Source organism: Carassius gibelio, chromosome A12, assembly GCF_023724105.1.
Source record: "Carassius gibelio isolate Cgi1373 ecotype wild population from Czech Republic chromosome A12, carGib1.2-hapl.c, whole genome shotgun sequence".
NCBI lineage: Eukaryota > Metazoa > Chordata > Actinopteri > Cypriniformes > Cyprinidae > Carassius > Carassius gibelio.
In genome coordinates this window covers 16,480,345-16,501,610 of record NC_068382.1, presented here as the reverse complement: position 1 = coordinate 16,501,610, position 21,266 = coordinate 16,480,345, and the positions used below count along the sequence as shown (strand labels likewise).

At 39.9% G+C, this 21,266-nt stretch overlaps 2 protein-coding genes and 1 pseudogene across 5 annotated transcripts in view; all 3 read right to left on the bottom strand.

Moving 5' to 3' along the window:
* Positions 1-1,096: 1,096 nt before the first annotated feature.
* On the bottom strand, positions 1,097-3,285 carry LOC128025318 (homeobox protein Hox-B8b-like). Its single transcript, XM_052611556.1, has 2 exons — positions 2,365-3,285; positions 1,097-2,115 (listed from the first exon to the last, which is right to left on the bottom strand). The coding sequence occupies exons 1-2, from the start codon at positions 2,786-2,788 to the stop codon at positions 1,796-1,798; spliced, it is 744 nt and encodes a 247-aa protein (XP_052467516.1). The 5' UTR covers positions 2,789-3,285; the 3' UTR covers positions 1,097-1,795.
* Positions 3,286-5,500: 2,215 nt separating this feature from the next.
* Positions 5,501-12,645, bottom strand: LOC128025649 (tubulin polyglutamylase ttll6-like; annotated as a pseudogene).
* The window catches only part of LOC128025306 (helicase SRCAP), a 26,284-nt gene continuing 16,062 nt past the window's right edge, over positions 11,045-21,266 (bottom strand). For 3 of the 4 annotated variants that reach the window (XM_052611533.1, XM_052611535.1, XM_052611534.1), the window contains 13 exons: positions 21,055-21,219; positions 20,730-20,891; positions 19,432-19,740; positions 19,160-19,323; positions 18,572-18,882; positions 18,268-18,470; positions 17,946-18,115; positions 17,650-17,846; positions 17,399-17,513; positions 17,182-17,301; positions 16,888-17,067; positions 16,694-16,777; positions 11,045-16,601 (listed from right to left, as the gene is read on the bottom strand). In XM_052611533.1, the coding sequence (XP_052467493.1) occupies positions 12,645-16,601; positions 16,694-16,777; positions 16,888-17,067; positions 17,182-17,301; positions 17,399-17,513; positions 17,650-17,846; positions 17,946-18,115; positions 18,268-18,470; positions 18,572-18,882; positions 19,160-19,323; positions 19,432-19,740; positions 20,730-20,891; positions 21,055-21,219 (6,137 nt within the window). In that variant the 3' untranslated portion in view covers positions 11,045-12,644. The remainder of the gene's footprint in view (positions 16,602-16,693; positions 16,778-16,887; positions 17,068-17,181; positions 17,302-17,398; positions 17,514-17,649; positions 17,847-17,945; positions 18,116-18,267; positions 18,471-18,571; positions 18,883-19,159; positions 19,324-19,431; positions 19,741-20,729; positions 20,892-21,054; positions 21,220-21,266) is intronic. The other variant, XM_052611536.1, reaches the window with a different exon arrangement.

Genomic DNA, 21,266 nt, shown 5'->3' with positions numbered 1-21,266 from the left:
ATATATATATATATATATATATATATATATATATATATATATATATATATATATATATATGAAAATTTTATGATGCTTTTATGTTCATCTTTTTATATCAACAAATTTACATTTAGCAGAAATGCATCAAAAATATCATATCAACTTCAAATTACTCGACACACTAGTAAATTATACACCCAATTTATAGACCAGAGTGCACAGAGGAAAGCTCCCAGTTCAGTATCTTCAAATATTTAATTTCAGTCAATGAATATCCTTTAGACTGAAGACAGTCAAAAGCTCTGAAAGAAAGGTATAGCCTACCATAATTAAGAGGCATCTGGCACTTGCTGTCCATAAACGACGAGACAGAGATTGAGACCAGACTGCTCGGGAATCCAACCAGAGTAATAAAAGCCTGTAAACTGCCTACATGAAACGAAGTGCTCATATTGAACTTTTGGCTTGGGGTCAAATGGTTCTGGTCGGCACGTTGTTGTCAATATGTGATGCGTAAATAAAACAGTAGCCTATACAGGATATGTCCGATATTTTTTATATATAACATTATTGCTTATGCTTGTAGTGGCTTGAAGCATAACTCATCATTATCATTTTAGGTAGGCTACTATAATATCGCCAGAACAAGATGGTTGAAACAGCTTTAAAACTTTTTTACCAGGTGACGTCGACCACTCATGTTTATCGCAATGCATCTCTCATGAGAGAATATAAAAGATCGTTTTGTAAAATTTCCTTTTTTAATATTTGGGATTTTTATGTGATTGATACAATCTACGTCATTGTATATTTTATATGAATCATTTACAATTCTTATGTGATTTGTTTACAATTTACTTTTTTTATTATTAGGTTACATGAATCATTTACAATTTACAGGATTACAGATTAAATACTAATTCCATATAAAAAAGCCTACATTATAGGCCATATACGTGTGCAATCGAGGCTTTTATGTTGGTTTACTTTGGTTGTAAAGTGACAATAATTTGGGTGCTTGTGTTCTCGAAAAAAGACAACAACAAAAAAATCTTTCAAGACAATACAGTGAAAGAGGAAAAAAGAACAAAGACGAAGGGATTGTTTTCTTCATTTTTATTGTGGCTTCTTTCAGGAACCACTTCCAGTTAAAGACAATAGAAAATACAATAGAATAGTGCTTCACGGAACTGCAATATCAAATATTTACACAGAATTTTCATTATAATTTTTTTTAAGAATATCATTGTGCGTTTGAACCATCCCATCTCAGGAAAGCATCACGCATACACCAAAAACATGATTGACGCAATGAACCATACATTAGGTAGTTCAATTGAAGATCTGTAAACCTGAATAATATTTTTTTAACAGCAATTAACAATCACAAAAAGTGCATTTTCTTACAAATACAGTAATGCACTGTCTAATGATGATTCCTCACTCCATCTGATAGGCTATAACAGAGTTACTGAAGAGAATATATCTTGGATTGTGACTCCCACGGATAGGAAACAGACGCCATGCAGACCACACAGCCTTCGCCTCATATGCCCTCTCTGCACCAGTAACCTCAAGAGTAATCGAGGACAAACGCACCAGTGGAACCTTACAAAACTGAGATTTATTCATCAAATCATATTAAGCTGAAATAATCAACGTTTGAAAACAGAAATGCCTTATAAGTTTGTATTAGATTGAATATATGATTAGTTTTGTATTCTCCCCTTGCGTGTCGACAGACGTTCTTGAGAACCTCAGACTTTTCTATAAATTGCAGCGGATCGATTGCAGTGATGGGATAGTCCACAGACTATTTAGGATTACTGGAAGTCTCCGAGTCCTCTTCTCCTGATGTGTGTTTTTCTGACGCCTGGCTCACCTCTTGCTCCTCTCTCTCGATTTGCTCTTGTTCCGCTTTGCTGCTGGGAAACTTGTCTTTGTTGTGTTCTTTTTTCCACTTCATGCGTCTGTTCTGAAACCAGATCTTCACCTGCCTCTCAGTGAGGGCCAGTGCGTGAGACACCTCGATGCGGCGCTTGCGGGTCAGGTAAGGGTTGAACAGAAACTCCTTCTCCAGCTCCAGCGTCTGGTAGCGGCTGTAGGTCTGCCTGCCCCTTCTCCGGCCGGTAGCTGAGGGGACAAAAGTGTTTGATTTCTCATATATATCGACCTGTGTAAATAAAATAAAGTCATAAAGCCCTCACAGCTTCTAGTCATTGGCATTAAACAAAGTGTAGGCTACACGGAGCAACCAGGATTTTTTTTTTAAAGGGGTGCTAATTCCTCAGTAGGTGCCATAAAGCGATTAATTGGGGGCCCTTCATTGTCTATAGCGTTTTATGTGGGACTAACAGATGTGTTTCTCTTCACTCATCTCACCTTGTGGTCTCATCCACGGGAAGAGCTGCGCTGTGCACTGTTCTGCACTTTCCAAACCATCCCTGATACTGTTGACTTTTAAATTACAATCCCCAAACTGCGTAAAATCCGCATCTGGAGCACTGAAGAGCGCCTGTCTCTGTAAACCGTCCTGGCCCAAGATGTTTCCCGTGGCATCGCCAGGGTAAGCTACCGCGCACGGGTTCTGTTGGTAGGACGCATGGGAGAAGGAGGATGCACCGTGGTGGTAGAAATCCGGGAACTGAGCCGCGTGCTGAAATGCAGATCCTGAGTTGTGACCGTACAGCACAGACGATCTGCCTCCAAGATCCGGCGCGCACCCTGAGCAGTCATAGTAGTTGGAGCGCAGAGAATCGCCTCCTTTAAATTTACTGAAGAGGGAATTGACGAAGTAAGAACTCATCGCCTGCAAGATCAACTCCCCGAAGAAGGAACTTTGACAACTATTGAGATCAAGCAGTCTCTTGATGAATGATGTTAATTGAGCAAACGCAGGCCTGTTGTTACAATAAAAATGAATTCATCCGGGTGGAAATTATATGCTTACAAATGTCGTAAATATTCATGCAGACAAATGTATCCGTAGCTGCACCCACATGGCTCCTTAGTGATGGTCCCCAAGCAATAAATAGTTTTCCGTTTTTACTCTCTTTGATAGTGAGTTGCATATGGGCGTAAGTTATTGATTCCTTATATCATTGGATGGGCTCGACATCTCCAAACAGACAAAGCACGAGCTTGCGATAGGAAGAGCAGGAGAGAGTGAAAAGGAGAGATGAAAAAGGGGAGAGAGGGAGCTCTTGGGGAGGTAGAGGGGGAGGCGGAGTAGGAGTGTTACATTGGTAAACCGTTTCAGTGCCAGCCAAGAGCACACGACAAACCAAATGCTTCCAGTGGGCAAACAAAATAGATTTATTCAGGTCATCACAGTCATGTTTATGGTTTGATGATTAAGATATTCGTCTGTCCAGGTCTAATGCAATGTATAGGCTACTGAAATTATAGCCTGCTTCATTTAGAAAACGTCATCAAGTGTGTAAGTGTGTAGAGAAGCTAAGCTTAAGAGGAGGTCCTTTTAATATTTGAAAATTTATGTAATTGTTTCACAAGTTTTCACTGACTATTTATATAGAAATATTTTTGTAAAACGAGTAAAGTGTGTAACTTCTCTTCAGGTCAGACTGGGATGTCCTGACTAGAGTAACACCGCCATCGTGTGGTAAACATTGTAAGTCCGATTTATTCAAGGATGACAAAGAATCTGCGCGGCTAGAACAGGACAATACTACTCTTAACGAATCCAAGAGCACAGAAACATCCAGCCAACAATATTTTTTGCTTTTAAATGTAATTATTTCTTGGACTATCGAAAAACAAAAAATAGTTAGATTGTAAGCAACTTTGGGTGTTTTTTTTCCGCTCTGTCTGTTTGCACCATGAGGAACGGAGTAATTTTCTGGAGAAAATAAGAAAGCAAACAACGCGTTGCTGAACAGCTTGCAAGTTTTTTTTCAATACCACATTTGCTTTAATTTTCTGCATTTACTTTACGAGCAGAGGAACAACTAATTAGATTTACTGCCTTCATTTTCTGCACTATCAAGCCACGGGAAATTAAGCGTAGGCCTCCTCGGTTCCAAACACAGCCCCTGCCTCTGCATTTACCCCGCTTTATTCTGTAAAACAACCACTTATTATGATGATGATGATTAGGCTATTGTTGTTAAATAACCTGTTAAATAATATATATTTCTTAATATTCTTCAATATATTCATATTCTTTAATAACAATAATACTAATAATACTACTAATAATAATTTAATTGCAAAAGTATAAATTAACGGGTGTTTTTATATAATTAGCCTAATAGTCTTTTGATGCGTATATCAGATTACACTTCTAATATAAAATAATATCTGGTATGTGGGTCATTGAAGCTAATAACATTTTTTATAATTTTAAAAAAGCACTTAACTGTTCATATCTGAATTATTTAAAACTTACGTCATACAGGGCAAAACATTTGAATTTAAATATTTAAAAAATAATTTTAAACTAATTCTGAAATGTTACCAAACTATTTACGAGTGTTCATCGATCAAATTAAATTACACCGATTTCTGCAAACAGTTATATAATAATAATAATAATAATAATAAGTATTATTATTATTATTATTATTGTATAATTTTTTGATGCACTGTCCCCTGTCCATGGAGGGTGTGATGTTAAAACCAAACCACCTTTGACCCTTACCCATAATTCTGTGACTGCCCTCTTAATATGTTAGTATATTTATGATGATTTAAATTCAACATGACTGTCAAATTGTACTCTAGCTCTGTACTTATACAGATATTCACAGTCATATTCTACTGCAATATGTAAACTTTTCAAAATCCATTAATTTAGAGAAAAATACAATATTTTAGTTTTTAATAATACATTTTTTTTTAAATACTATACAAACGTTTTTACCAAATCCCCCCTACGTTTGATAATGTTCTCGGGAAACATGTAGTGGAGATTAAGTACAATTTGTCTGTAAATGTCCTTTTTCTTCATTTTTGTATTCATTAACAAAATCTATCAAATCAGCACAGAACGAAACAAAGGAATAGTAAACTAAAAAGTGTCAGGATTAGGATAGTTCTCCCTTGAAGTGTTAGGATTTGAATGCTAGAAATAACAAACAAAATACTATAAAAACTTCTATTTAAATGTTTATTTATATTATCTAGGTTTGATGAAGTCAAATAGCTTACAAAGGCTGTGCTAAAAAGCAGATTCACATTAATTTATATCAAAATCATTAATGTATGGCTTCTTTCAAACTAAGAGTGTGCAGTAATAAAAAACATTAAGGGTTAGAACAGGCAACTGTCCACTGCATTGCCAAAATTCACTTACTGACTAAATGCAAGTTGACAATACGGAGAAATGGCTTTCTATTAAGAATGAATTTTCACATTTTCGGTATAGACAGTTGAATGCAGACCTTCTCACCTACTAATTCTGATTTATTTCCGACATTTGAACACCTTCCTTAGTTTGTTTTCTCCATACTAATGTTATTGAATTACTTGTTTATGTTGAGCTTGTACACATCCTGGGTCAGTGGCTGTGCTCCTGCGGGGGGACTCTGCAAGGGGCTCTTCGAAGGGCATGGGAGAGGTGTGGCCTTGGGACAAGAGGAGCAGGGAAAAAATGACATAGAGAGATTTGGGGCCACGGAACATTGTGGCACCCTGTGTTCACCCTAGAACGTAGGGAAGCACTCCTAGCATTGACCCTCTCGCTCTCGACTCAGCCAAAGAGGAACTCATGCTGCCCAGATGCTAAGCGAAAGACCCATTTACTGTAAGCAGAGAAAGAAGAGATGTGTAACTTCTGGTTTAATGATATGGGAGTAAAAGAGAACTATTCAAACAGTTCATCACTTGTCAAAGGTATCCGTTGAGCACTAGTAGCCTGCAGATGACTGCCGCTCTGCATTTAATGCTACCATCTCTTCCACCCCACAGTGTTTCACACCTCCCAGTTCAGTCTGAACTGGCTGGAGCAGACGTGTTCTAGAGAGGGCCACAGCTTTCAGTTGTGCAGTGGCTGGGAATGTATACACTGCAGGCAGGGCTTAGCTTTTGTAGACACCTTCTGCTGCATCATAGTGCAGAAGTTCTTTTGCCTCCAAGAAATTTCTGCAATGGAGTCCAACTGGATAGAGAAAGTATATTAAGGCAGTTTGGAATATTGTTTGGTAAGAAAGGAGAATTTACTTACTTTTTTTCCTGCAGACCACAAAATCAGTCTTAAGTTGCTGGGGTATATTTTTAGCAATAGCCAAAACATTGTATGGGCCGAAATTATCAATTTCTCTTTTATGCCAAAAATCATTAGGTTATTAAGTAAAGAACACGTTCAATTAAGATATTTTGTACTTTTCCTACTGTAAATAAATAAAAACTTAATTTTTGTTTAGTAATTTGCATTGCTAAGAATTAATTTGGACAACTTTAAAGGCGATTTTCTCAATTTTTCGAATTTTTTTTTTTTTGGCACACTCAGATTCCAGATTTTCAAATAGTTGTATCTCAGCCAAATATTGTCTGATCCTAATAAACCATGCATCATGCTTTCAGATGATGTATAAATCTCAAATTCGAAAAATTTACACTTAAGATTGGTTTTGTGGTCCAGGGTCACATATTTGCTGATCGAAACAAAGTTAAAAACTTAAATGGAAATTAAACATTTTAATTGAATTAATGATGTGTAAATAGTAAAATGGCCAATGAACTAAAACAAAAAACAAAAACAAAGCTTAATAGAAATATGTATTTTAAAAAAAGGAAAGCTGGTGTGTTTGCGTGAGTGGTTGATAAGTTCGGTAAGATGATTGACACTTTGAAGTAGCTGGCACACCTGGTTCAACACACCCATGTTCAGCAGCAGAGTCTCTTGCTGGTCAAGTTCACTGACTCTCTCTGCCTCCTCTTCCTCTATTAAATCAAGAGCAACAGGTGTCTCTCCCTTCAAGGTGGTCTGATCCAGCGTAGTTGGTAGCTAAAGAAACGGATCACACCAAATGGAATTCTTTAGTTATTCACGAGTTCAAATATAGACACCAGGGTCCCTCTAGTGGTAGGTCAAAGGAACTGAATGTTTAGTCCACCAATGAAATTTGCAAAACACAATGCAAACAATTATTATAATTGCACATATAAAGATTAAAAAGAATGACTCACTGAAACAAAGGATTGGTGCGAGGGCTGAAGTTTTCTTTGGACGCTGCAGTCTCCCAGAAGAGTGAGCTGCTATGTTAAAAATACTATTCATATTTCTCCCCTCCTTCCCGAGGGAAAATCCGCCGGAATCCACCCATATGTTTTGCTTTATATTTCTCCATCCGCTCCACACTAGCAGCCTGTGACTGACGAATATCCAACACACATGGAAGTTCATGTAGTAATGTAGGTTACTGAATAAAACTAGTATGGAGGCCCACTTCTGCAGCGACAAAAAGGGTAATTGTGACTTTTTTTTATCTCACAATATTTAGTTTAAACCTCACAATTTTGAGTTAACATATTGCAGTGTAGATGCTTTTCTCATAATTGTGTTAAACAATAATATACAATATATAAGCAACTTGGACATTGTCTTGAAATTCTGAATGTACAGCTCACTGTTCTGTACCAAAACAGTTCTTGAAAGAATTCTGACAGATAGACGGATACTTTGATACATGAAAACAGGCACCCGTTTAAAGACATATATAAACTATTGCGAGAAAACAATATTCTGAGAAAAAAAGTCCTTAATTATAAGACCTGAATTTATAATTCAAATCCTCTGTAAGATTGGATTACGAGCTGAAAACTGCATGATGAAAAAGTTAGAAACTTGCTAGAAATAAATTCAGAATTGTGTTATAAACCAGTAATTTTGTGGGAAAAGTCAGTTATTACTTTTTTTTTGTTCTGTGGTGGAAATTGGCTTCCATAAACCTTTCAAATATGTGCAGTTGTTTTTGTGTTACCTGCCCTATCTAGAGCGGTTCTCCTGGAGTCTCTCCTTTACCTGGCACTTCTCCTCCAATGTGATCTTCCTTTGGTCACAGGCCCTGCAGGTTAATCAGAGCCAAAGTGTCATACAGCAAGATGTCCTTCACCTCCCTGTCTAAACAGGAGTCTGTGGTGAATCTGGGCAAATGGTTGACCAAAAGCCAGAGTTTAAAATGTTGCATACAGCTAGAATGAAAGCAATTCACATAGCTTTTGTTGCATCAAAAAGTCACAAAAATGGTCTAAAATACTTTATACAAATTATACTTCATAAGACCAATAAAAAAATAATAAAAACACATTTTTAATGAATTGTTGGCTTCTGCAAAGTATGTTCATTTACTGTACATGTACTCAATACTTGGTAGGGGCTCATTTTGCTTTAATTACTGCCTCAATTCAGCGTCGCATGGAGGTGATCAGTTTGTGGAACTGCTGAGAAGGTATGAAAGCCCAGGTTTCTTTGACAGTTAGACAGCTCATCTGCATTTTTGGGTCTCTTGTTTCTCATTTTCCTCTTCACAATACGCCATAGATTCTCTGTGGGGTTCAGGTCTGGGGAGTTTGCTGGCCAGTCAAACACACCAACACCATGGTTATTTAACCAATTTTTGGTGCTTTGGGCAGTGTGGGCAGGTGCCAAATCCTGCTGGAAAATGAAATGAGCATCTTCAAAAAGCTGGTCAGCAGAAGGAAGCATGAAGTGCTCCAAAATTTCCTGGTAAACGGGTGCAGTGACTTTGGTTTTCAAAAAAAAAACACAATGGACCGACACCAGCAGACATTGCACCCCAAATCATCACAGACTGTGGAAACTTAACACTGGACTTCAAGCAACTTGCGCTAACTTCTCCACCCTTCCTCCAGACTCCTTGGTTTCCAAATGATATACAAAACTTGCTCTCATCTAAAAAGAGGACCTTGGACCACTGGGCAACAGTCCAGTTCTTCTTCTCCTTAGCCCAGGTAAGACACCTCTGATTGAGTGGCTTAACAATAGGAATACGACAACTGTAGCCAAATTCCTTGACACGTCTGTATGCCTTGACCCCAGCATCAGTCCATTCCTTGTGAAGTTCACACAAATTCTTGAATCTATTTTGCTTGACAATCCTCATAAGGCTGCAGTTCTCTCGGTTGGTTTTACATATTTTTCTTCCACTTTTTCCTTCCACTCAACTTTCTGCTAACATGCTTGGATACAGCACTCTGTGAACAACCAGCTTCTTTGGCAATGAATGTTTGTTGCTTACCCTCCTTGTGAAGGGTGTCAATGATTGTCTTGTGGACAACTGTCAGATCAGCAGTCTTCCCCATGATTCCCCATTGTGTAGCCTAGTGAACCAAACTGAGAGAACATTTTGAAGGCTCAGGAAACCTTTGCAGGTGTTTTGAGTTGATTAGCTGATTGGCATGTCACCATATTCTAATTTGTTGAGATAGTGAATTGGTGGGTTTTTGATAAATGTGAGCCAAAATCATCACAATTAAAATAACCAAAGACTTAAATTACTTCTGTCGGTTTGCATTGAATTTATTTAATACATGAGTTTCACAATTTGAGTTGAATTACTGAAATAAATGAACTTTTCCATGACATTCTAATTTATTGAGATGCACCTTAGTTAAGTGCATGAAAACATCCATGAAAGAATCAAATCAACCGCTGGTTTTAAGTCAACATTTCAATATAAGCAATTTTTGTAGATTTTCTGTTTTAAGAAATATTAATAACTACTAAACTGCAACTGTTGCAAGTCTGTATATTTACTGTTTATATAGCCCCTCACCATATTGTTGCCAGTGGGCTCAGTATTGAGTGGTGCAGAAACAGACTAGTCCATGACTGAACTCGAATCAACCCACTGAGTGGAGGCACCACGTGCAAGGAAAGATGTTGTACTCCTTCAGGAAGAGTTTCAGCATACGGTTCATATTTCATGCGAGCAAGTCCTTCCTGCAGATTTCATTTATGCCAGTAAAATGGTTGATTTTCTGTGAGTGGGAAATTTAGGCATTTTGTAAACCAAGGGGGAACGAGTGACACTGAAAAGAACATTAAATAAGAGAAGAATGATTTTTTGGAATTTTCTGTGTGAGTGTCACTTCCCCAGCCTTCTCCCTCCACCCCTGCATCAGGCTCACACCTGCTGGTGTCCCCATTCTGAGAACAAACATAAAAGATGAGGACTGAGCGAAGCCTGAGAAACTTCTAGATTTAGCAAAACACCCGTTTAAGAACTTATGAGCTGAAAGACCTAACAACGCAATGTAATGTGACATCTCCAATGTGAAACTTATTCAACCCTATCTGTTTTGCATGCATGTAACGGCCAAGACGCTTAGCATCATATTTCTGTCCCCATTTCTCTCCACAGATGAGTACCCCATCTGTCAACAACATGATTGAGGTTGTCACTTAATACTTCAACAAACCTATATTTTAAGCAATTAACCATTTCAATGGGTCAAATAATTTGATGCCATTGATATAGACTTGACTTGATATATAAAAAGAATAGGCACACATCACTGAGGTCCAACTCATGTTATAGGTGTTTCTGCAAGTGGCAGTTAGGTGAGGGAACGAGAGTAAGACTTCTGATGTAACTGTATTCTGATCTAGTTCATCCTTTCATCCTCCCTACTGCGAGCTGTCCACACTGAAACCTACTGTGACACTGAATTAACACTCACACAGTAATTCTAGAGTAACTAAAGCACTTTAAAACCATAGGTATTTCGGGAATTTTAATTCTTTAAATAATTAATAACAACACCTTAATAATCTAAAAAAACTACCTTTTTGCAATGTTGCAATCCAGGATAAATCAAAATAATAGCGCACTTGATTTCCTCGAGTTGTCAGTCAGTGCACAACTTTTTTTTTTCATGCTTGCAAATGTTACCAAGTGCTCTGAAAATGACCCCATCCCCCCCTTTTTTTCAAATAATCAATCATGTGCGAGTTTTGTTGACATAGGTTGAACTGTTACCATATTTCATAGACAGACAGATAGATAGTTCATCCTTCAAGTAATTTACAAAATGAATAAGTATGATTAAATAAATAAAAAAATAAAAAACAGAAAAGTGTATTTTTGGTTTTTATTCAACTTACATTTTTGTTTCAATCTTTCAAGTAAAACAATGTGGAATTACAAGGGAACATAAGGAATGTAACAAATTAGAATAAAGACAAATCAAAATAAGACCAACACCATATTCTACTAAATCCCCCCCCCCCCCCCCCCCCCACACACACACATCTTTCTGTCCAAAAATGGCAAAGAAAGCTATCTTACATCTTGACTGCCAATGTTCAGCAAGAAGTTCTTTCAGGTGTTTCCTACCATCCAGCATTGGTCCATCCATAAAAAGGACCACTACTCCAGAAATAAAAATAGCTGGCAGTAGCAAATTTCACTGGAGAACTGATTTCAGTTTTGGTTGCACAGAAACAGAAATTGTGTTGTTACAGAGAAGGATGGAAGAGCTTATTACACTTGAAGCACTACAGATGACCAAACTTCCATACGTTAACATGGATCCTTGTATGGATCAGCAGGCACTCTCATTTTATCAAACTCATTTAGATTCTGTGTTTGAGAATACAATTTAATGTGTAAAGATGATCATAATGACTAACACTTTGGGAAAGAGATAAGAAAAATTGCAAGATGTTGTCTCCCATTTCTGTACTGCTATAAAGCAAACTTGACAAGCAAATTTCAAGATTCATCACAAGCTCAAGAAATACATTTACTTTAGAGCTTACAAAATGCAGTGAGGTACCAGTAAAGATGTACGGACAAGTTGATGTTCTAAAGAAAAAGAATCCTAAACAATGCAATCCTCCAATGTCTGGGACATTTCAGATGTGCAAATGGAGAGAAGCAGGCAACAGCAGAATTTAAAAGCAATGGACTGAAACATCACACAGGACAGGGGATCTAAGCAATTGTTAACTCCAGCAGAGAGAGAAAAGGAAAAAAGAAAAATAAATGTAATCTTTTTTAGATCTGCCCTCTTCTTCATACCCTGGAAGATATAGAAGATATATTCGTAATTTATCAACTGACTTGAAACACACAATGGTCAAAACAGCTGACAAATATAATCCAGAACGCAACGGTCTAAAAACTTTACAATTGTACAATCCCCACTAAATAATTTCAATATAGCATTAATGAATTTCTTCCTCATCAATACTGTTTGCAGAACTCGTAAACTCTGTAAAAAGTGTACAATCTATGCGACCAATCTTTTAACACATAGTACTTCCAGTCTTTGATTACAGTACACAGTGTGAACAAATAATAAATCTTGCTTCTTGGCCAACTAACAGCTCCAAAGTCTTTGTGGTAGGGTAATATATTATCCAGGTTTTAACTCAAATTATTAGGACATATTTTTAAATAGGTGACCAAATCTTCATCACTGTCCTGCATCTATATAACCTTTCCACATTATAAATGGCTTGACTTAAGATAGCTGAGAGGGTAAAGGCGAGGTCAGATCTAATCACAATGTGCAACTGATCTCTTTTTTCCCCGTCTTGTCTCATTCAGCTAAACCATGGCCTTTAAATGAAATTAAGCCACTGTCCTCCAAAACAAATCTCCGCATTCGTGTCTCGCCAAAGTTCTTGTCTAACTTTTTGTTTAAACCTAGAGCTGATTTCTCTGGACCCATCACGTCTTGGAGTGCCGGTTTTGGGTGGATGAAGAACGCGTGTTGCTAGCTGGAGAACGTGCCTGAGCTGCTGCCAATGCAGCTACACTCCTGAGAACCCTGTCTGGGTTCCCGTCGCTGGATCCAGCACTCAATTCAGGTTTGTCCTGCTTCTGGGACCTCTTTTCTTTCCTGCTCTCCCTGCCTCTGCCTCTGCCTCTGCCTCCATCACTCTTATGCCGAATCCTTCTGCCTCTCTCTGTATCACTTCCAGAGGATGCTGCCCTGGAATGAGAGCGGGTGGGCTCTGTACTCTGCGAGCTTAAACTGTGGGTGCGCTGGCTGCTGTTGCTGCTACTCCTACTTCTACTGCTTCCTGCTCCTCTTTCACTGCTTATACTACTGCAGGCACTTTGGCCTGCTGAAGACCTAGTCTCTCTATTTTCATCTTCTTTCTGATCAGATGCATTTTTCTTTTCTTCTTTTTTAACCCTTTCTGTTTCCAAGGGGGGAACAAGGCTGCCTGGTCGCTGCCGAGTGGATCGAGCAGAAGAAGAAGAGGACTGTGGTGATTCGTTTGACTGATTGGGGGTTTGCCTGCCACTACTCCCTGCTTTACTGTTAGACATCTTGGGAGAGTCCTGTCCTGTTTTCCCCTTTGGTTTACTGCTTTTTTCAGAGGACAGTGGTTTGCTTTGCTGTGCAGCAGTCTTGCTTCTGGGGCTGGGTGTGTCTGGTCCTCTTCCCCTCATTGCCAAGAGCTTGGCGGCAGCATTAAGGGCTGAACAGCGTTTGCCTAGTACCTCAGGTTCAGGGGAGGCTAAAGTATTGGGTTGTGGGCCTACAGATTTCCGGGTTACTCTTGAACCCGTTTCACCACTAGACTCCCCTTCAGTGGTATTGGTGGTTTTACCCTTCTTGTCTAACCTCCCCTGTTGTCTTTTACTGCTCTCTTCATTTTCAGCAATAATGCCATCTTTCTCAAACTTCATTTGAGCTGATCTTGTCAAACATTTTTTTTTGCTTTTAAAGCCCTCAGAATCTGACGATGAGGAGGAAGAGTTGGACTGGTGCTTTTTGTCAGGCTCTTCTTCACTTTGTTCTTTTTCAGACTTGATATCTTCCCGTTTCCTTTTAGCAGGCCTCCTACTCTCTCCTGTCTTTTTGGACTTGGATGATCTTGTTCCACAAGAGGATACAGAAGATGGAGAAGAGGAACGGACTGACTCCTGGCTGCTTTGCCTACTGATGCTTCGTTTTTTGGCAGAAGTTCTGGTCTTTTTATCCTCTCTAGACTCCTCTACTGATGGCTTATCAGGTCCATCAATCTTAGGGTCACCATGGGACTCGATATCTAAATTTGATGAGGCAACTCCTGCGGCATCGGATGTCTGTTCCTTTGGCAAACTAACCAAATTCCTTCTTTTTGGCTGAGATAAGATGACGTCTTTTTCTCCTGCATCATCCTCAGCAACATTGTCTATTTCCATTTTCTTGGTCTCCCTAGTCACAACCTCATTCTCATTTACAACCTCCTCCTTAGGTGAATGTTGGCCTTCATGATTATCAGCCATGGTCTCCACTGGCATGTTTTTGGACTGAGAAGAATGTGCATCAGTATAATTGGATATGGACAAAGAATCAGTTGTTATCTGATTAGTGGTGGATTGAAATTGTGAAGACGTTGAAGAAATTTTGTGAGATTCGATTGCTGAATTTGTTGATGCTTCGATGTCTGTAGTTTGAGGCTGGGAGGATGACTGATGAGTGGGAGTAAGAGATGCAGCTATATTGCACAAGTGTTCAACAGAGGTTTGTGGAGACTCTTCAGTTCTACTGGTTCTGTGTAAGGGCTCTGAAGTGACTTGAGTCAATGTATTTGAGGACTGCAAATTATCTTTTTGCTGATTAACTGAATCTTCCTTGGTTACTACAGTAATTGAGACATTTGAAGGTTCTGAAGATGCTGTGATTTCACTGGTCTCAAAAAATACAGGTGTATGGGCAAGTTCCTCTTGGTGAATGGAGACAGTACAAGTGGGAGGCTTTCTGACAGGACTTGGAGGATGTAGTGTAGGGGAAGAAGCTGTACATGTCTGAGAGATTGTTGTTGTTGAAGTGTTGTGTGGTAAAGTTTCAAATGTATTGGTGTCAGAGTCAATGCATGCAGTTATGGGCTTCAGATTGGTGTCTACACCAAGTTCTGATGTTGATGACGACATGTTTTGAAAATCTCTTTGTACAGAAGGCAGTAAATCATATGTAGTTTTTTTATTTGATTCAGAATCTAGATTAGGAGATGATCCTTCAGCAGCATTTGAGGGTGAAGTGGGGTTAAGTGGAGAGCTTATTTGTGAACTATTACTGATAGCAGGCAAAGTCACAGGCATAACATTAGACCCTGACAAATTTGGCTCTTGGAAGGAAGGAGCACATGTAGAAGGAGAAGAGGGGGATGAGCTTGTAGTTGTGGTGGAATCTTTACGGGGGCGACCCCTTTTCCGTTTTGGTGAGTGAGAGGGACTCCGTTCAGGACTTGTTTTCTGAGTTACGGGTGTCTTCTCTTCTGGCAGCTCTAGTGCCCGTGGGGGTGTTTTAGGTGGCCTGCCCCTCTTGCGTCTCTTCGCCATAGAGTCACTCGGAGCAGCACTATCCTTGTCTGAATTAGTTTCTGATTTCTTTGGTGATAAAGCAGATCTTCTATCCAGCCCTCTACCTCGTCCTACAAATTGCTCTCCTAACTGTGCAGCCATTCGAGACTCAGTCTCAAGCCTTTGGCGTACTGGTAAGTTCCGCAGGACAGGCATATCTGGTGAATGGTGTGTTGGGGAACAAGGGTGGTGCCCTCTCCCTGAACTAATCTGTAATGGAGATGAGACCTTATCCTGCTCTTGTGGTAGTGGTGGTGAAGGATCTAAGGATGGGGGCACTGATTTGGGAGAAGAGTCTTTAAGAATTTGACTTCCTCCATCAGATGATTGAGAGGCTGGGTCTGGAACTGGCTCAGCCTGTTCAGTTTCCTCTGATGACCCCTCAGTATGTGCTCCTCCACTTCCACTCAAGCCCCTCCGTCTCCGCTTGGGCTCTTTCTCTTCCACGACGGTGACCAGACGACCTGGAAGCTTTCGAAGGACCTTGGCTGATGGAGAATCTTCTGGAAGTCCCTTGAGGATTTCCCTTTCAGCCGACTGCCGCTTTCGTGGTGAGCGGGAGTTAGGTGATGCAAGAGTAGGAGAAAGAGGGAGCTGACCATCCTGTTCAGAGTGATGTTCAGGAGAACAGATGGAGTCTGATGACACAGAGGTTTTCCTGTCTCTCCTGCAACACTGTACACTTTCAGACAGTGCATCTCCCCCCTGCTCTTCAATGTCCTCTCTGCATGCAGTAGAGGAGGACTGATGGCCACTAAAGTTTTTGTCCATTGCAGGAGATGCAGCAGCTGAAGGCACAGAGCTTGATGGGGAGATGGGCTGCTGGTGGGGGGATGGCACATATGTAATTTTTGGGTCTGAACCTCGCATAGTAGGGGATAAAGCTGTTGAATCTGAGAGCTGCTGGTTGGTTTGAACGGTCTGATTTTCTGATGATATAAGGGACACCGATTCTTTGGTTGTCCCTCGCCCTTTCTGACCACTGCAAAGCTTCTCAGGCACTTCTCTTTGTAGGGGCGACTTTTGTGTTAACTCAGTATTAGTTTGGCTCATACTGCCTTCAGAGTTCATCCATGCCCCCCGCCTGCCTCTCTCTGGGGATGGCTGGGTTAGGGATACATCGTCAGCAGGTGTCCCTCGGAGTCTGCCACTAACCCTTGTAGAAGGAGCCCCTTTCTCTTTGTGTTTGCGAGGGCGACGAGATGAAGTAGTTTCCTCAGTACTATGAGGTACGGAATCATCTTCATCACTGTCAGATGACTGATGCAGTTTCAAACCCTCTCCCTTTGCCTGATCCAACCCTTTCCTTGCAGCCTCAACCTGCTCCTGTAAAGTCATAAGAAACGTTGTGGGTGTAAGTGCTAAAAGTTTATTCTACCAGAAAGTAATCCAAGGTTGGTATCTGGTTTAATGATTACCTCTGCCTGCTTCAGCTCCTCTTTGCAAATATCTTCAAGGGAAGCCTCAAGGAAATTCATAGCGTATCGCTCTATGGGAGTGAGCTGTTAAGAACAGACAATTTAAATTTAGTGATTTAAAAAAAAAGGTTAAAGTGAAGCATCAATTGAAAAATCACACTCTACAAAAGAAAAGGCATAAATATCATAACAACCTGTTCAACTAGGGCAGCGATTTCTTGCTCAGCCCTGGAGAGCTCCTCCTCTTCCTGGTCTCTGCTGTCACCATCATCCAGAGGGATGTTTTCATTAAACTCTGCAAGCTCAGCCACCTGCTCAGCCTTGGCTTGAGATGCAGCCACTATATCCTCTTCATCCTCAGCTCGACACAGTGCCTAGTATAAAGAACACATTGAAATAAAATTTTCAGTGGGATGTTACAAACGGAACAAATTTCTTGCAAACAAATCGATATGTGCAATACTCCAAATGGATATATTTAAAATGACCTGTTCCAAAATAGTGGTTTGTTGTTTATTTATGGACTCGTCATCATCTGACTGTGACGCACTCGATTCGGCCTCTTTCCTCTCTCCCTCTGTCACATCAAACAACTCCCTGATAGTATGCTGTGGGAATAAGACAATGGGGGAATAAATCCTTTCAAAATGTAATCCAGTCAAGGATTTCACAATGAAAAGAAAAAAAAAAGGAAAAGTGCTATACCTGCTTGAAAAAGGCAGTGGTAAAGTTTCCTCCTTCAATTGCCATATCTCCCAACATCCTCTTTTGATTAGCTTTTTTCAAAATATTTTCTTCAACTGTGCGTTCACTGATTAGCCTAAAGAAAAGCTTTCAATGTCAATGTGCTTCCAATATCTGTACAATCTTAACCATTTCATTTTTTTTTTCTTTTTTTAAATTATCTTTTTTTTTTACTATATGTAAAAAAAAAAAGAATTTAGCTTTTCCTTTACCTATAGATGTGAACATCTCTTGTCTGTCCAATTCTGTGGCACCGGTCCTGAGCTTGGGCATCCATGGTTGGATTCCAATCACTGTCATAGAACACTACTGTATCTGCCCCAGTCAGATTAACACCTACACCTCCACTGCGGGTGGACAGGATGAAGCAGAATATGCGACGGTCTGCATTGAAGCGCTCCATCAGAGCCTAAAAAGTAGACAATCATTTAAATAATGTCAAATATGAGAGAAAAAAAAATTATTGTTATATGAAAATCACAAACAAACTATAAGACTAGTATTTTACCTGTCTCTGTTCTACACGTGTACTTCCATCTAACCGCAGGTAAATGTGCCCATGGTAGTTGAGGAACTGCTCAAGAATATCCAGCATACGTGTCATCTGAGTGAAAATGAGGACTCTGTGCCCTCCTGCCTTCAATTTTCTAAGCAGGAGGTGGAGTGTCTGCAGCTTACCTGCACACAGATAAGCAGCCAATGGAATGGTCTCTTCAATTTATAATCTTATATTTTTTGGTACTACGCAATTGTTTATTATGTATAAACATGGTAAGTCTAATAAGAATGAAATCCTTAAATGCACACTGCACAGGGATCACAGTACTTACCGCAATCATACTGAATAAGCCTCAAGTCAGGGAAATGTGTCCTCATGTTACACTGGATGCGATGGAGCGTTAGTGTAAGTGGGGAGAGATGGGAAGACAGAACAGAGGAGATATGGCCTTGCTGGTGTCCGAGGGAAGGAGGTGGGTGGCAAGTGTGCATAGTGATAGGCTTTGCTTCCACTGGAGGAATGACAAAAGTGAACCTGTAGAATGAGCGCACACATTTAAGTGACACTATTATTTTCAGCTGCGATTTTTATATTCAATTCTAAATGAAAGTTTAGTTCAAATTTGTGAACTTTACCTGTCTATGATCTGAGAGAGAAGTTGAAGCCTCTCCTCTGAGTGGTGGATGGCTTCCTTCAGCACTTGGCTCTTTTCCAAGAAGCTACTGGTGTGGTGTGATTGAGCAGTGAGGCAGGAGCTATAACCTGAGTTACTCCAGTTGTTTATAACAGGACGTGGCGGAGATGGACAAGGGCCTGGGAGGAAGGTTAGAAAGTCCAGCACTTCGTGGCCATACACAGGGTTAGCACTGCAGTGCAGATCGTTGATACGCAAGATCTGAGTGATCCGGTTGTCTCGCTGAGCCTTTCGGCTGTCTGCAAGCCATGACTGTCAAACCCAAAGTAACAAATGTGTGAATGGGACAGATACAGACACCAAAAATAAGGGTTAAAATACTGTGCAATTATACAATATCGTCTGAACTAAATGCATTATGATATAGTTACTGATGCTTGCATTAAGAGGGACTTATATTTCCAAAGTGTTACACACTCTGATGTGGGTTTTCAGAACACTAAACTGAGATTTAAAGTGTAAACACTTATACAACCTTTTGAGTTTAAGAATTAATCAATCAATTTAAGATGAACTCTCTGTTTATTACCATGTAGAAGGGGGAACGTGGTGGAGGTGGTGGTTGAACACGGGGACGCTGAGATGTTGACCCACTGCTCTGAGATGAGGATGCAGGCTTAGGAGCGCTCATGCGCAATGTAATCACATCATTACCACTCTCCTCACGCACTGACGATGAATTTTCCTTTGTTACTGAAAAGTTCAAAGTATAGATTATTCTACTTGATATTCTTTTTTGCTTAATATTTAGCTCGAACTTCTGTCACATAACCTCTCAAAACCACATCGGGCTCAACTTACCTGGTGGTTCTGGGGCTGGTGGTGGTGGTCCCTGCACTACTCTCAATACAGGACGAGTAGGTGGAGTCTGGGAGGAAGCAAGACGAGGTGGAGCAGCATAAACCGGAGGTCGTTGTGGAGGCTGTGAAGCAGTGGGTGCTCTCAGAACAGGGCTTGGAGTGCCATGTGGGTGAAGGGTGACTGACTGAGGAGGGGCAGGACGAGGAGAAGGAGGCACAGCCAGAGTCGGGATTGACCCTCCATCTTTACTTGGTGCCTGGCGTACAACAATCTTTACAATTCCGGGTCCACTTACCATGGATGTTGGGACTGGAATTATAAACGAGGAGAGTTTAGAAACCACATCAGTATTTCACATGGAAAGAAAGTTTAGTTAGACTGGGCACCAGACTATGGATTACAGTAGCAGAGCTATCAATACAATTTCCGGCATTATTAAATACACGACTGTCCAAATCTTGGGGTAGGTATGATTTTTGTTATTTACAATGTTTTTGAAAGAAGTCTCTTTTGCTCAAAGAAGCTGCATTTATATAAAAATCTTTAAATTAACTTTGCTATTTTAATATATTTTAAAATGTAATTTATTCATTTGATGGCAAAGCTGAATTTTTAGCAGCCATTACTCCAGTCTTGTCGTTTCGCTCAGAAATCATTCTGATATCCTCAATATGGTGCTAAAGAAAGATTTTTTATCATCAACGTTGAAAACTGTTGAGCTACTTACATGTGAGCACATTACATTTATTTGAAATGGAAATATTTTGTAAAATTATTTACAGTCATTTTACCATATTTGTGCAGAGTACATTTTATTTCTTTCAAAAGAAAAAAAACCTGACCCAAACCTTTTAAATGGCAATTATTTAGTCTTTTAACTCTGGTGAAATACGGACAATTACAACTTTACAGATTCAACCTGCATACATTAGACTTCTAGGAACAGAATAAAAAAAAAACGAGAAAAGGAAAAATTCTGAAATGAGAACCCTGCTTAATCCACTCACTTGTAAAATAAAGAACAAGTAGATAAAATGAAAAACAAACCAAACCATCTCAAACCTCATGTGCCTCTTACAACATCTGACTTAAAATGTGCAGTGGTGTTTGCATTCATCTATTTCAAATACCTTCATTCAACAGGACCAAGTGAGTTAGTAGCCAACAGACCATCCGAATAAGCGGTCACATGCAGTTAGAAATAAAGAACAGGTGCAAGAATACCCATGCACATACTCTGCTGAGTAACAGGTAGTGTGGTACCCAAACAAGGATGAACTCAAGGACAGCACCAGTACCTTGAGTAGCGGTGAAAGGTACCGCTAGTCCAGAGCAGGTTGGGATTATGCTGGTTGGGTGGGGATTTGCTGACTGACTAACTGTGTGAAGAACTGCAACCTGAGCTGGCTGACTAATAAGGTGGTGCTGCCCACTACTGGAAACCAGATGCATTACATTTCCTAAAAGGCACAACCACAGAAGAAAGTGTTAGGCCATAGACCACACCAAACACTCAAAGAAAGACTGAAGGCGTGCAGGAAAAAGCGAAACCTATCAATAGCAGGTAGTGGATTATTTACACAAGCAGATTATTCATCTATTCATGTGGAAGGCAGTGGATACCTTGGATGGGTCGTGGCTGAGGAACAGGGACGTGGTGCAGAGGAGTCCCAGAGAGTGTGAGCTTGTTGCCCTGTAGCTGGAAGGTGACTGGTTTACTGCCCTGAGAGGACGATACTGGTCGGCCAGCCAGGGAGGCCAGCTGAGCGATACTCACAACTTCACCGGCTGTACATTGTGACAAATCAAGGAAAATTACTTAACTTGTTTTTAGC